General features: G+C 43.9%; 1 protein-coding gene across 1 annotated transcript in view; it reads right to left on the bottom strand.

Moving 5' to 3' along the window:
- Positions 1 to 15694, bottom strand: part of LOC137384912 (semaphorin-3E-like) — a 405916-nt gene that overhangs the window by 47086 nt on the left and 343136 nt on the right. Inside the window, exons 10-14 of the mRNA XM_068059620.1 lie at positions 9010 to 9154; positions 3643 to 3874; positions 2651 to 2742; positions 2498 to 2539; positions 1117 to 1283 (exon numbers count right to left, since the gene is read on the bottom strand). Of these exons, the coding sequence (XP_067915721.1) occupies positions 1117 to 1283; positions 2498 to 2539; positions 2651 to 2742; positions 3643 to 3874; positions 9010 to 9154 (678 nt within the window). The remainder of the gene's footprint in view (positions 1 to 1116; positions 1284 to 2497; positions 2540 to 2650; positions 2743 to 3642; positions 3875 to 9009; positions 9155 to 15694) is intronic.

The raw sequence follows: 15694 nt of genomic DNA, 5'->3' as shown, positions 1-15694 counted from the left end.
ACCTCAAGAATTCTGCTCCCTCAATTCCTTTTACACTAAAGCTATCCCTGTAAATATTGGGGTAATTAAAATCCCCTACTATTACTGCCCTATTCTCAGAGATTTGCCTCTATATCTGCTCTTCTATCTCCCTCTGACTGTTTGGGGTCTACAGTACACTCCCAGCAGTGTGATTGCCCCTTTTTGTTCCTTAGCTCAATCCATATGGCCTCATTTGATGAACCTTCCAACATATCATTCCTCCTCACAGCTGTAATAATTTCCTTGACCAAAATTGCCACTCCCCCTCCTTTCTTATCCCTCTCCCTATCGCCTCTGAAAACCCTGTAACCAGGAACGTTGGGCTGCCATTCCTGTCCCTCCTTAAGCCATGTTTCTGTAATAGCTATGCTATCATACTGCCATGTGACTATAATTGCCCTCAGCTCATCTGCTTTATTTACTATACTCCTCGCATTGAAATAGATACCCTTGAGCACTGCCAAACTCTTTTTTAAATTTTCGAACTTTTGTTTCCTCTGTCTTCCAGACTCATCCATTAATTTTCTGCCTTCCATTTTAACATTTTCAAGGTCATTTACAGGAGACACAAAGAATCACAATGTTCAATTCTCTAAACATTTGGGGAAATCCCTGTTATTACATGTATTAAAAATGAAATTTTGTTTATTCAGTCACTATAAAATACTGGCACTAGTGTTAAATGAAAGGACTTTCAGAATGCAATCCACAAAACATGGATGAAAATCCTGTAATCCCAACAAACAAAAATGGAATTTTGACTTGTTGGAGTCACTGAATGCCCATGATTTTGACTATTGTGTATTCCCATTCTCTGGGAAGGCTTTATCATATCCCAATGAAGGGACTTACACCAAGGAGCATGAACAGAGACATGTTAATGACTAAAAATGTTCTACGTTGCATAAATTTCACTTAAAGGTTGACATAACAATGATCATCACACCTGATATGGTACAAACATTCCCGGAGAACAAAGACAGAGTTTGTGAAGTTTCTATTACTGAAAACAGATGCTACTTAAAATACCAAAGTTTAAAATAATACCATGGTTCAGATTACAAGAAGCCCGCATAACAAACAGAATCCAGTTACCTTTTAGCAGGTGTCCCAGGTGGATAATACCTGCTACAGGACACTCCATCCCAGGCACAGTAGGGATCTCTGGCTAGGCAGCAGTCAGTGCAGGCTGAGCCATACATGTCACACTGATGGATCTTCACCTGAGCAACACCTGACTTTGAACCAACGTATAAATTTTGCTACATTAAAATAAAAGAAAGAAAAGGTATTCAGGCCCATAAAACTTATGGTTAACCCGTTTAAACAATTAAAGTTAGAAACTGCCAATGAAGACACACAGACAGTGCTGTCGACAGTCTGTCCAGACACACAGACGGTGCTGTCTGCAGCCTGTAGAGACACACAGACAGTGCTGTCGACAGTCTGTCCAGACACACAGACGGTGCTGTCGACAGTCTGTCCAGACACACAGACGGTGCTGTCTGCAGCCTGTAGAGACACACAGACAGTGCTGTCGACAGTCTGTCCAGACACACAGACGGTGCTGTCTGCAGCCTGTAGAGACACACAGACAGTGCTGTCTGCAGCCTGTAGAGACACACAGACAGTGCTGTTGACAGTCTGTCCAGACACACAGACGGTGCTGTCTGCAGCCTGTAGAGACAAACAGACGGTGCTGTCTGCAGCCTGTAGAGACAAACAGATGGTGCTGTCTGCAGCCTGTCCAGGAGCACAGGTGGTGCTGTCTGCAGTATCTCCAGACACATGAAGGGCGCTGTCTGCAGCATCGCCAGATGCACAGGCGGTGCTATCTGCGGTATCTCCAGGCAGTGCTGTCTGCAGCCTGTACAGACACACAGACAAATTGTCTTGAAGGTAAATATTTAAAAAAATGCAAATTCTGGAAATCTAAAACAAAAACTGCAGATGTTGGAAAAACATGCACAGCATCTTGAGAAAAGAGAACAGGTATTTCACATTCCGTGTAAACACCTCACTCAGGGGCACTGACAGAAGTGTTAATCTGGGTTTCTTTTCCAGATGCTGAATAACCTGCTGTGAATTTCCAGCATTATCTGCTTCACATCGTTGGGGTGGTTTGTAGCTTCCGCCCAGAAGGAGCCTGAGGTCGGAGGAGGTTTTGCACTGCCTGTGTGAAGTTAGCTTCATTCAAGGTGGCAGCTTGTTGGTTGCCACGACATTTGCATATTGTGGCGACTGCTGAGATGTGGTGTGAAATGCACCCTGCGTCCAGCAGTGTGATGGTAATGACCATTGATCTCACGGCCCACCAAATTTGAAGGGAGCATCTGAGTGGATAAGGTCACATGTGTGTGTGTATTGTGGAAAAACACCTGCTGTAAATTGACAAAGTGGATCTTTGAATGATCCATTATTGCTCATTTAGGTTACATTTTATTCTTTGCTTCCACTACATTTGCACATCTCTTACCCGTTTAACAGAAAGTTCCATGGTGATAATTGGAGTTGGTACCTGAAATTGAAACAATGTCCCAATTACTCGATGCCCATTAGGATTCCAATGCCACAAGTGAAAAGGAGAAGTAAAACTTCAACAGAGAAAATACAACATGTACATTCTTACCTTAAATACTTGCAGCTCCTCTAACAGTACTTCCTCCATTGTTTCAGTTTCCTGATTGTAAATTATTATAATTTTTAACACAATCCCTGCATCTGTGGAAAGGAAAAAAGCTTCCATTAAATATTTTAAAAAGTCATTTCAAAGCAAGCTCCTGCCCGTTATATGCCAATGGTCTATAGTAAAATTAACAGTTTAATATACTCTGGAAGATGTTTTTTAATTGAATCCTAAGAGGGCCATAACATGGCACTGGGTCAGTTTCCACTCCTTTTGTACTTGTGCTTTGGTTATTGTCATTCTGGGTATGGTCCTGTCAGCTACAGGTGAGAGGTCATTTGTAATATGCCAATTGGCTTCTATGATGTAAACTGCACATCCTCCGTTCATTTGCAGAGTGGCCTAATCGACAGTCCTTAAAAGACTGTTGGAAGTTGCTCAGAAAACTGCCACAGTTTCTTCATAACTTGTATGTTTGTTGGGGCCGGAAGCAGGACTGCTTCTCCTGGATTCAACGTCAGCCTGTAAAAGGCCCCCTTCTGAATTCCACCCATCCCTGTCCCCCAACCAACCAGCTTCACATCAGCAGCTGGTTTCCCAACTTTCTCACATACAAATATATCCCGGGTCTCGTGGTGTTAACAACAGGCAGTTGGCAGGCACTTGAAATTGAAATTTGGAATAAATGAAACTCACCAAAATGGCAAATGTTGTTTATTCCAATTGACTTGAATTTTCCATGTTTATAACCACAATGAAACTGAATTAATGAGAACATTCGGCAATTTGACATCAATTTGTGACTACAAAACAGGTACTACCTCCACTGGGAGCTGCAGTAAAACTTGTTATCACAGTAAGACTTTTGCTTTGTAGATATTTGGGCTGAATTTGGGCCCAGTTCCAAAAGCTGCAAAAAGGACCTTGTTCACAATGTGCCTTCCATCCTAACAATTCATCATAATTTATACAGCATTATGCAAATTCTGTTTTACCTGTGCCGATGAACAGGACGTCATATTCACCATCTTCAGCATCAACACGATCAACTACCAACTGCTTCAAGTTGTGTTTCCCATCTGTTCTCAACAGCACAGGCCTCCTGTGTATAGGATGGACTGGCTGGTACATAATGGGATGACTGCGCACAAAACGAAGCACATCATCCGGGTAATCCTTTGTAGAGCGATACTTTCTTCCAGGAGGTGCATTAATCTGACTGGCACACTGCAACAGAGAATAAAACAACTTGTAGTTATTGTGTCAAGTTCAAAATGATTAATTCATTTTGCTATGTGGACTTAAAATTCCAGCTGCTTTGCAAAACAGTGTCTCATGAAATCAAATCTTTTTGTCATTTTAGCGCAAATCATGTCCAACTAGAAAGTACAAATGAAGAATCAAATTTGATTGAAATAACACAAGATTTGGTTGCTAAAAAACTGCAGAACAGAACAATTTATTCTAATTATGCATTGTAACACAGTGAGCAGTCAATTCATGCCAGAAAATGTCGTTATCATAGATGCACTGTCCCCTTTAAAATGGACCCATTAGTCAATGTTATCATTTCAGAATCAAACACACTGAGTTGTTGCGATGAGCTCGGAATTGAAACTGCAGGGCTCCCCTGATGGTTCACTGCTCAAAATGCTAAGTAGACATAGTGCTGAGCCTTACAGACCAGAAGGTCCCAGATCTGATTCTCACTGTCTGATGAGTTATCCAAACCATATAAGCAGTTACTGCAATCAGTCTCTCTTGTTCAGAAAGGGGAAAAAACTTGCCTTGAATTTCTGCATCTTATTTTTACCCAGTGACCCACTCTGAAATGTTTGCACTTGTGGGCATGGGGTAATCTTGACTGTGACGAAATCCTAGGGAAGCAATGTGCTGATATGCGCATAAATGCAAAATACTGCAGATGCTGGAACTCTCAAATGAGAACAGAAAGTGCTGGAAATACTCAGCAGGTCTGGCAGCATCTGTGGAGAGAGAAACAGAGTTAACGTTTCAGGTTTGTGACCTTTGCAAGTTCCTTTGACAGGTCACAGACCTAAAACGTTAACTCTATTTCTCTCTCCACAGATGCTGCCAGACCTGCTGAGTATTTCCGGCACTTTCTGTTCTCAGTGCTGATACGCAGGTTCAATTGTAACTGAGAGCAGGATTGGTGAGTTTGCGGGGGAGCAAGTGGAGCATAAATGAAGAATAGCCACTTGGCTGAGGCACTGGAGAGTGACTGCTGATCATGAGGCTGCATCCCAGCTCAAATACAGGTCTGCAGGAGGAGGGCAAGAACAATTAAACTGGACTGGGCCAAGGTGACTGCAGGAATTATTAGAAGGGGTAACGCAATTTAAATAATTCATGTATGTGTGTATCCCCCTCGTATAAGGTGATAATAGTTCTGCAGAAAGAAACATTTTCAAAGCTTTTTGTCTTGCACTCATCAGGTTGGTAGAGGTGTTGCCATGAAGAAGGCACCAATTTATGGTGACAGACAGTTAACCGCCAAGCTTTGCTTGAAATTTAAACCAGGCAGCTTGACTCTGATTGGGAAAGGCATTGCCCTGAGGAATGAACTAGCAAATGGTTGTCATTTATTTTGTTCAGATGAAACAGGCACAATGTGTGTACATGTTCTTTCTGTCCACAAAGAACAGGGCCCTGTGTATTAATATATGTAGCTTCCAGTACCCGCAAATGCGCCACACTGCGAACCCGATTGACAATCTTAAATTGGTTGTCAGCGTAGTTCTTAGCACACTGAGGATTATTTAGCAAATGTTGTCCAATCATGGAATCACATTTAATGTTGGACGCTGTGTTTTGCGTTTTGCAAGTACGGACTGGTTGGGTACAGTTTGTACCTTGCCCATTGCGAACAGCGGAAGGGACATGTTGTTTGATACGATCCGCCAGTCTTTGGGACGTGCGGCCTATATACCTAGCATCACACTGGCATTGAAATTCATATATCACATTATTCATTTGTGTGATAGGCAGGACGCCTTTTTGGCTTGACGGCAGCATCCTGTTAGCGGCGAACACCACACGTGTCGCTACTGCATAGTAACAGCGTGAAACAGCTAGCTTTACCTGTTGCTCAAATTTTTGGGATACATTACCCTTCCAGGGTAATCTGAGGTAGACTGGGCACTCTTCAGGGCCGAAAATGACGGCCTTAGGCCCGTTCATAAGTTTGCGCGATATACAGCGAGAAATGATCTGAGCAGGGTAGACATTGTCATTTCTTGGATCATTTCTCTGTCTCCATCTCAGGGGATAGGCTGTCCACTAATATTCATTATAAGCCCACCGACTCCCACGGCTACATTGACTACACTTCCCCACATCTTGCTTCCTGTAAAGACTCCATTCCATTCTCCCAGTTTCTCCGTCTCCAACGCATCTGCTCCGATGATACCTACCACAACAGTGCTTCCGATATGTCTTCCTTTTTCCTCAACTGAGGATGCCCCCCCCCCCCACCACTGTGTTTGACAGGGTCCTCAACCATGTCCGACTTTGATAAATCTCCCAGTGAGAGCAAATCTGCTCTGATGATGTATGTGGTAGTTTCAACCTTGAGTGGCTTTCATTAGGATATGTGGAGACTTTACTCATCCTGAATGGTGCTCCTTTTGCTTCAACATGATTCTAAAGCTCAGTACTAACCGGAACTAATAGATTCAACTGTCTAACTGCATGGAGTGAGTATCAGGATTACTGTGCATACGGGGAAAATGGCGATCCCATTCAATGTACCGAGAGTTGACCAAATATGGACTTGGTGCATGTGTCACCTGAGTGCGTCTTAAGATTGGGCACATGGCCAGGTGAAACTGGCCCTTATATTGTACAATACAGTAGAGCTGAGACAAGGGGGGAGTTTCATGTTCTCCCCTGCGCCAGGTTTGGAGGTGGGAGAGCAAATAATTGGGTGGGATGGTGGCAGGGGGCTCCCATCACCTTCCCTGCTCCACCCAAATTAAGTCCGGGGTGGCAAGGCCTGTGAAAGGCCTTCCTGTCCCTCGGCCAGTTGAGACCATCAGAATTAGCCCAGTGGTGGATGAACTAGTTGCCACACGGGAAACACGATTCCGGGGAGGGGCCGGGGGGGGGGGGGGTGGTCCCTCATTAAAAGGCACTTAAAAGTGCCTGAATGAGAGATGCAGCATCGGGAAGGGGGAGGGTTCCGCTGAGAGCCACCACCCTGCCCTTGCTGCCGACCCCCCTACACCCACCTCCCCCGTGACCCCCCCATCCCACAAAACCCCACCTGCTGAGGCTTACCTGTGGCCTGGGTCCAAGGCCTCAGGTGAGTCCAGTACCGGCAGCAGCTACTGCTTCTGCAGTGATGCTGCTCAGTCTTCTGATTGGCCAGCAGCTCTCAGCAGGCGGGACTTCCGCTGCCGGGGTCCTTAATCCCGGGGAAGGCTCACCGCTGTCCACTTAAGTGTCTAATTGGTATTTGATGCAGCTGACCTCCCTCAGAAGAGGCGACATGGGGCTCTTATTGGGGCTTTTGCAAGTTGTCAAGACTCCCGTCACCAAGACAAAATCCCACTAAGGGGAGTGGAAAGTAAAATGACCTCTTTCTGTTAATTAAGTCGTTAAAGAATTGAGGAGGGTTTCACCTACTTACTATTAATCTATTATGCTAGTAAGGCAACAGGTAATTAACTCAGTGAAACATACAACAGTCTGTTGGAACAAGTTGTGCTTTTAGACCTAAAATAAAAACAAAAATTGCTGGAAATACTCAGCAGGTTTGGCAGCAACTGTGAAGAGAGAAGCAGAGTTAACGTTTCAGAGTTAACTTTTCATCAGATGTAAGGTCACAGACCTGAAACGTTAACTCTGCTTCTCTCTCCACAGTTGCTGCCAAACCTGCTGAGTATTTCCAGCAATTTCTGATTTTATTTCAAATTTCCAGCATCTGCAGTATTTTTCTTCTATTTTGTGCTTTTAGACCTGTTCATTATTGTGACTCCTCATAGTTCCAATGAGTTTCCGAAACAGCTTTTTTGCGATTATAACCAAGATGCTTTTGCCACCAGAAAAATAGTAAAATAACTGATCCTGTAGAAATGGAGTTTCTCTGCCCTTTCACAAGGATTTTATATGTTCATTTAGATTTTCTCACATCAGTATTCACAGCAAAATTGTTCATATTCATTCTGAAGAGATTTATGATTTTGTTAGGAATGCTAGCCGGTGCAATTTCCAGTGAGATTTTTATCATTCACAATCCATATTGACGAGAGAAATTAATTCCCCTCCCCCCACCATGCTAAAGTAGTTAAAATATAATTGAGAAAAAAATGCAACACACCGACGAACACAAATTTACTGCTCATTCTGGCTTTAAACTGTTAATTAGTATATTGTAGAAGTGAAGTGAAAGTACACTCGCTGCTTTCGTATACAGCATTGAGGTAACTTTTTTCTGCAGCTGCTAGTTGTTCATTGATTGGGTAATGAAGCAAATTCTTGTCGATGTGGACTCAGACTTGCAATCCTGCTTTCTGAGTCATAAACCAGTTATATTTGAAGATGTTTGTATAGCTTCAATAATGAGATAAGTGTCAATGGAAAAAGTGAGAGAAATATTCTCCTGGACTACAGTGTATTTCTCTTCAATCATCCAGTGATTTCATAGAACTATCTATAGTACATGCTTTGGGTGTTACTGGTACAGCATATCAATCCTCTTCATTAATGCCGTTAGTGTATGACACTATCTGGGTGAAAATGACATTCGTTCTTTAGACACAATCATTTCAGAAATGACAATAAGCAATATGACATTTACAGTATTGTATGAGATATGCTGTACAATGGTTACTTTTACTGCAAACAACTTTACTCAAAGATTTTTCAACTCTCAGAAGGATATACCAGTGGTATCAATGATTGGTGTATTGTCTTTGCCAAGTTTTGTTTTCACTGATAGTCAGACTGTCTATTTTAAGCTGTTTTTTTCCTGTTACATGTCATTTCAGTTTGGAGGATAGTGGCGTGATCCAGTCCCAGTTATTTTGAGTACCAATTCCTGTGAGGTATATGAGACCAGCCGTTGGTAACAGGCTCATATATATATATATAGCCTCTGCTTGGTGCCTCACCACAGCTCAGATAATGAATTAATTATGGAGAGCCAAAGGCACAAACAATTCCATGACACAACATGGTGGCTTCCTAATTCATTGCCATTGTGTCAGTTTAAGTATTACATATGCAAATAACTGAATTTTAATCTCTTTAAATTGGCACTTGCATGAAACATTTATGTGTTACATTCATTTGCTATTACTACACAACAAAATATTCACTTTAATGTGGAATGCACTTACACAGCCTGGTCTTGGGTAAGGCACCTTACCCTCATAAGCTGCCCAGTGATATTCAGGCCCCTGTTTATGTGCGTAGGGTCCATTGAATGCTTCGCGGATAGCAGACATGTGATACACACAAACAGCAAACCCCTGGAATACATTGCTGTAAAATACAGATTCAGACAAGGTCATCAAAGAGTATGAGTTAATACGATAGTTAGTCTTTCAATGTCAATATACATTTAAAGACTTGCATTTATGTCATGCCTTTCATGACATCAGGACCTAAAGTAGCTAACAGCTAACTCCGTACTTTTTGAAGTTTAGTCACTGCTGTAATGTAAGAAACATAATAGCCAATTCCTACAAATGCAAGTCTTTTTTAATATGCATCTAAAAGAACCAGATCTCTCTATTTTTCTGTTTAAGATTTTTAGTTTAGGTGCTGCCTGAACGTCCATGTTACATTACTAAAATACCTTATTATGCTGTTGTAGCACACAGGTTTCTGCATGACATTCCTCCCATAATGAGTTTTCAGTGTTAGCTGGGCAGCTGGTGTTAGAGATGTGGGGCCGGATTTTCCTGTGGATTTCTGAACCCAGCAGTCAGGCTCAAATGTGGGTCAGAAATCCGCACTGTGGAGGAAACAGTTATTATGATTCTCCCTGGAGCAGCCAATTAACGGCCAGAGGGTGGGCTCGATGCCTGTTAAGGATGACAGGTGGGCTCTTGAAGCTGGAGTGCCAATCAGAGGCCTCCCAGAAGCAGGATGCCCTGGCAGGTAAGTGAGGGGGAGGGTGCCCCCTTTCCAATGGAAACCGCTCCACGGGGCAGCTTACAGCTGCTGCTGGACCCAGGCAGGCAGGAAGGGCTTTTAAGCCTGCCTGGAATGCAGGCTGCCCCAGTCTGTTGCCAGGAGGCTGCCTCCAGTCAGCTAAACTGTTCCCCGCTGCCTGTGGGGACCTGGAGGCCGACTGGAAAATCCCAATTGACCTCCAACAATTGGCCTTGTGGCTATTAACTCTGTCAGTTGGCTACCCACTGCATATGGGCAGGTAGCCCTGCCACCAGGGGAAAATGGCCTGGGGGCAGGATGGAGCCGGGGAACTGGCACACTGACCAGCGACATTACTTTTAGCTCCCACCCACCTCCCTATCTGGCCCGGGCGAGGGCTAAAAATTCTGCCTGTGTGGAGAGATAAGATGCTTGTACACTGAAGAGAAAATTAGAAAGGGGGAGGGCCAACTCAAACAAACTCTCGCACGCTTTCTGATAGCTGACAATGAGCTGGCGTCAGCAGAACCATGGGACATTTTTGGCTGCCATTCTTCTCAACTGGGACACAAATAAACTGCATTACATGGAAATAGCTGAAGTACAGAGAATTAAAATAGGTTGACATTAAAAATGGAGCTAAATCATCTATATGTTCGCTAGTCAAAGAAGTAACAAGTCAAGTGCGGATTTATTTTCCACTGATATGTTTTATTCCCTTGAAACTAGTCTAAGGACAGCTTTCAAATCACAAGGCTTGTGTTGGACACTTTTCACTAATTCAGTTAAAATTATATTGAATTTAATGGAGTATAAAATTGTTTTGCATGTAAATCAGATTCTCTAATGCACCGGGGGATGTGACACTTTCTCCAGGATGTTATCTCACTGTGGTTTGACTTTATAATGGACACAATACAGTCCAAGACAGCTCTGAAGCTGCAATTTAAATTGGACCGCTGGGCATTTTGCAAACTTATTTTCCATTGCGTTTAGCATTAAGAGAAAGTGGATTGGTTCTTGCAAACACTCACCTAACATTAAAAACCCAGCAACTAGGAAGCAGAGCTCTGAGCATGCTTTCCTGCACACATACACAGAGTTGCTTTGTGACTGGCCTTCCAGAAACCTGCAGTAATAATTCTAGTCTGGCAGCACTTCACAGACCCACATTTGATTCATATTAAAAGTAATAGTGTTATTTATTTTACATTACTACAAAGGTTTACTTGGAGCAACAACAACTGAATGTAAGGACTCTAGAGGAGGAAGTGATTGCAAAGCCTGTACATGCTAACCATAAAATAGTACAAGCACTAGTCTTCCAGAAAGCCTTTAAGCATATTCTCTTTCCTGGCCTGTGCCATCAATTTCAATGTCAGGAGCACTAATGGATCCACAGTCTGCAAAAGGATCTCCCTGAGGTTTTCAACTCTGTTCCATTATGTTACAATCCATGATACTCCTGAGAAAATCAAACTGAATGTCCATGTAAATAGGAAATGTGAAATTAAGCTCAACAAAGCTTTGCATCTATCAGACTGTATTGCAACAATTGATGGGACAGAAAAGATTTCAGGTCCAAATCTGGATCTGAGTTTTCCTGAGCAACAATCTAAACAGCAAAAATACAGAGTTTTTGACTTGCGAGGGCTGCATAACATATACTAATTAATAAAAGGAAAGATTAAGACAAATTATTCTTTTTTAAAATCTTTAAACCTGAGTAGTCCTCGGGTGAAGGTGCTAAATTGGGGGAAGGCTAATTATAACAATATTAGGCAGGAAGTTTAGTTTAGAGATACAGCACTGAAACAGGCCCTTCGGCCCACCGAGTCTGTGCCGACCATCAACCACCCATTTATACTAATCCTACACTTATCCCATATTCCTACCACATCCCCACCTGTCCCTATATTTCCCTACCACCTACCTCTACTAGTGGCAATTTATAATGGCCAATTTACCTACCAACCTGCAAGTCTTTTGGCTTGTGGGAGGAAACCGGAGCACCCGGAGAAAACCCATGCAGACACAGGGAGAACTTGCAAACTCCACACAGGCAGTACCCAGAATTGAAACCGGGTCGCTGGAGCTGTGAGGCTGCGGTGCGAACCACTGCGCCACTGTGCCGCCCAACTGAACTGAAGAAGGAACTGAAGAATTTAGATTGGGGGCGGCTGTTTGAGGATAAATCAACATCTGACATGCAGGAGTCTTTCAAATGTCAGCTGATTAGAATCCAGGACCAGCATGTTCCTGTGAGGAAGAAAGACAGGTTTCGGGAAGCTTGGATAACACGGGATATTGTGAGCCGAGTCAAAAAGAAAAAGGACTCGGTGGTGTGTAGATAAGGTAAGGCTTTTTCTATTTCTCTTTTTTTTTATCGTGTGATTGGTAAAAACTTTTCGTTCCTTTTTCATTCAACTAAGTTAAGCATAAGATTAAAAATGGCAGGAGATCTCAGACCCGTGTCATGCTCCTCTTGCTCAATCTGGGAGCTCAGGGACACGACTGATGTCCCTGACTCCTTCATGTGCAGGAAGTGTGTCCAGCTGCAGCTCTTGTTAGACCGCATGACGGCTCTGGAGCAACGGATGGACTCACTTTGGAGCATGCGCGATGCTGAGGAGGTTGTGGATAGCACATTTAGCGAATTGGTCACACCGCAGATTAGGATTGCTGAGGGAGAAAGGGAATGGGTGACCAAAAGGCAGAGAAAGAGCAGGAAGGCAGCGCAGGAGTCCCCTGTGGTCATCTCCCTCCAAAACAGGTATACCGTTTTGGATACTGTTGAGGGAGATGGCTCACCAGGGGAAGGCAGCAGCAGCCAGGTTCATGGCACCATGGCTGGCTCTGCTGTTCGGAAGGGCGGGAAAAAGAGTGGAAGGGCTATAGTCATCGGGGATTCGATTGTAAGGGGAGTAGATAGGCGGTTCTGTGGTCGAAAATGAGACTCCCGAATGCTATGTTGCCTCCCAGGTGCACGGGTCATGGATGTCTCAGATCGGCTGCAGAACATTCTGAAAGGGGGAGGGTGAACAGCCAGTTGTCATTGTGCACATAGGCACCAATGATATAGGTAACAAACGGGATGAGGTCCTACAAGCAGAATTTAGGGAGTTAGGAGCCAAGTTAAAAAGTAGGACCTCAAAGGTAGTAATCTCAGGATTGCTACCAGTGCCACGTGATAGTCAGAGTAGAAATGAAAGAATAGTCAGGATGAATGCGTGGCTTGAGAGATGGTGCAGGAAGGAGTGGTTCAGATTTTTGGGACATTGGGACCGGTTCTGGGGGAGGTGGGACTATTACAAATTGGACGGTCTACACCTGACCGGGCTGGAACCAATGTCCTTGGGAGTGCTTTTGCTAACGCTGTTGGGGAGGGTTTAAACTAATGTGGCAGGGGGATGGGAACCAAATGAGGAGGTCAGTGGACAGTAAGGAGGTAGTAACGAAAGCCTGTAAGGAACTAGATAATGAAGTCAGCGTGACAAAGGGGAAGAGTAGGCAGGGAGCAGATGATGAACGCAAAGGGACTGGAGGTCTGAGGTGCATTTGTTTTAATGCAAGACGTGTAGTAGGTAAGGCAGATGAACTTAGGGCTTGGATTAGTACCTGGGAGTATGATGTTATTGCTATTACTGAGACTTGGTTCAGGGAAGGGCATGATTGGCAACTAAATATCCCAGGATATCGATGCTTCAGGCGGGATAGAGAGGGAGGTAAAAGGGGTGGAGGAGTTGCATTACTGTTCAAAGAGGATATCACAGCTGTGCTGAAGGAGGGCACTATGGAGGACTCGAGCAGTGAGGCAATATGGGCAGAACTCAGAAATAGGAAGGGTGCGGTAACAATGTTGGGGCTGTACTACAGGCCTCCCAACAGCAAGCGTGAGATAGAGGTACAAATATGTAAACAGATTATGGAAAGATGTAGGAGCAACAGGGTGGTGGTGATAGGAGATTTTAATTTTCCCAACATTGACTGGGATTCACTTAGTGTTAGAGGTCAAGATGGAGCAGAATTTGTCAGGAGCATCCAGGAGGGTTTTCCAGAGCAGTATGTAAATAGTCCAACTCGGGAAGGGGCCATACTGGACCTGGTGTTGGGGAATGAGCCCGGCCAGGTGGTTGAAGTTTCAGTAGGGGACTACTTTGGGAATAGTGATCACAATTCCGTAAGCTTTAAAATACTCATGGACAAAGACGAGAGTGGTCCTAAAGGAAGAGTGCTAAATTGGGGGAAGGCCAACTATACCAGAATTCGGCAGGAGCTGGGTAATGTAGATTGGGAGCAGCTGTTTGAAGGTAAATCCACAAGTGATATGTGGGAGGCTTTTAAAGAGAGGTTGATTAGCGTGCAGGAGAGACATGTTCCTGTGAAAATGAGGGATAGAAATGGCAAGATTAGGGAACCATGGATGAGAGGTGAAATTGTGAGACTAGCTAAGAGGAAAAAGGAAGCATACATAAGGTCTGGGCAGCTGAAGAAAGAATATCGGGAATGTAGGACCAATCTGAAACGAGGAATTAAGAGGGCTAAAAGGGGTCATGAAATATCTTTAGCAAACAGGGTTAAGGAAAATCCCAAAGCCTTTTATTCATATATAAAGAGCAAGAGGGTAACTAGAGAAAGGATTGGCCCACTCAAGGATAAAGGAGGAAAGTTATGTGTGGAGTCAGAGAAAATGGGTGAGATTCTAAACGAGTACTTTGCATCGTTATTCAACGAGGAGAGGGACATGACGGATGTTGAGGTTAGGGACAGATGTTTGATTACTCTAGGTCAAGTCGGCATAAGGAGGGAGGAAGTGTTGGGTATGCTAAAAGGCATTAAGGTGGACAAGTCTCCAGGTCCGGATGGGATCTATCCCAGGTTACTGAGGGAAGCGAGAGAGGAAATAGCTGGGGCCTTAACAGATATCTTTGCAGCATCCTTAAACACGGGTGAGGTCCCGGAGGACTGGAGAATTGCTAATGTTGTCCCCTTGTTTAAGAAGGGTAGCAGGGATAATCCAGGTAATTATAGACCGGTGAGCCTGACGTCAGTGGTAGGGAAGCTGCTGGAGAAGATACTGAGGGATAGGATCTATTCCCATTTGGAAGAAAATGGGCTTATCAGTGATAGGCAACATGGTTTTGTGCAGGGAAGGTCATGTCTTACCAACTTAATCGAATTCTTTGAGGAAGTGACAAAGTTGATTGATGAGGGAAGGGCTGTAGATGTCATATACATGGACTTCAGTAAGGCGTTTGATAAGGTTCCCCAGCGTAGGCTGATGGAGAAAGTGAAGGCACATGGGGTCCAGGGTGTACTAGCGAGAAGGATAAAGAACTGGCTGGGCAACAGGAGACGGAGAGTAGCAGTGGAAGGGAGTTTCTCAAAATGGAGAAGTGTGACCAGTGGTGTTCCACAGGGATCCGTGCTGGGACCACTGTTGTTTGTGATATACATAAATGATTTGGAGGAAAGTATAGGTGGTCTGATTAGCAAGTTTGCAGACGACACTAAGATTGGTGGAGTAGCAGATAGTGAAGGGGACTGTCAGAGAATGCAGCAGAATATAAATAGACTGGAGAGTTGGGCAGAGAAATGGCAGATGGAGTTCAATCAGGGCAAATGCGAGGTGATGCATTTTGGAAGATCCAATTCAAGAGTGAACTATACAGTAAATGGAAAAGTCCTGGGGAACAAAAACAAGAAATGCTGGATTCACTCAGCAGGTCTGGCAGCATCTGTGGAAAGAGAAGCAGAGTTAACGTTTCGGGTCAGTGACCCTTCTTCGGAACTGACAAATATTAGAAAAGTCACAGATTATAAACAAGTGAGGTGGGGGTTGGGCAAGAGATAACAAAGGAGAAGGTGCAGATTGGACCAGGCCACATAGCTGACCAAAAGGTCACGGAGCAAAGGCAAACAATA

This window comes from Heterodontus francisci, chromosome 27 (genome assembly GCF_036365525.1).
Source record: "Heterodontus francisci isolate sHetFra1 chromosome 27, sHetFra1.hap1, whole genome shotgun sequence".
NCBI classification, from domain to species: domain Eukaryota; kingdom Metazoa; phylum Chordata; class Chondrichthyes; order Heterodontiformes; family Heterodontidae; genus Heterodontus; species Heterodontus francisci.
Note: the sequence above shows the minus strand (reverse complement) of the source record. Positions and strands in the feature narration are given on the sequence as shown.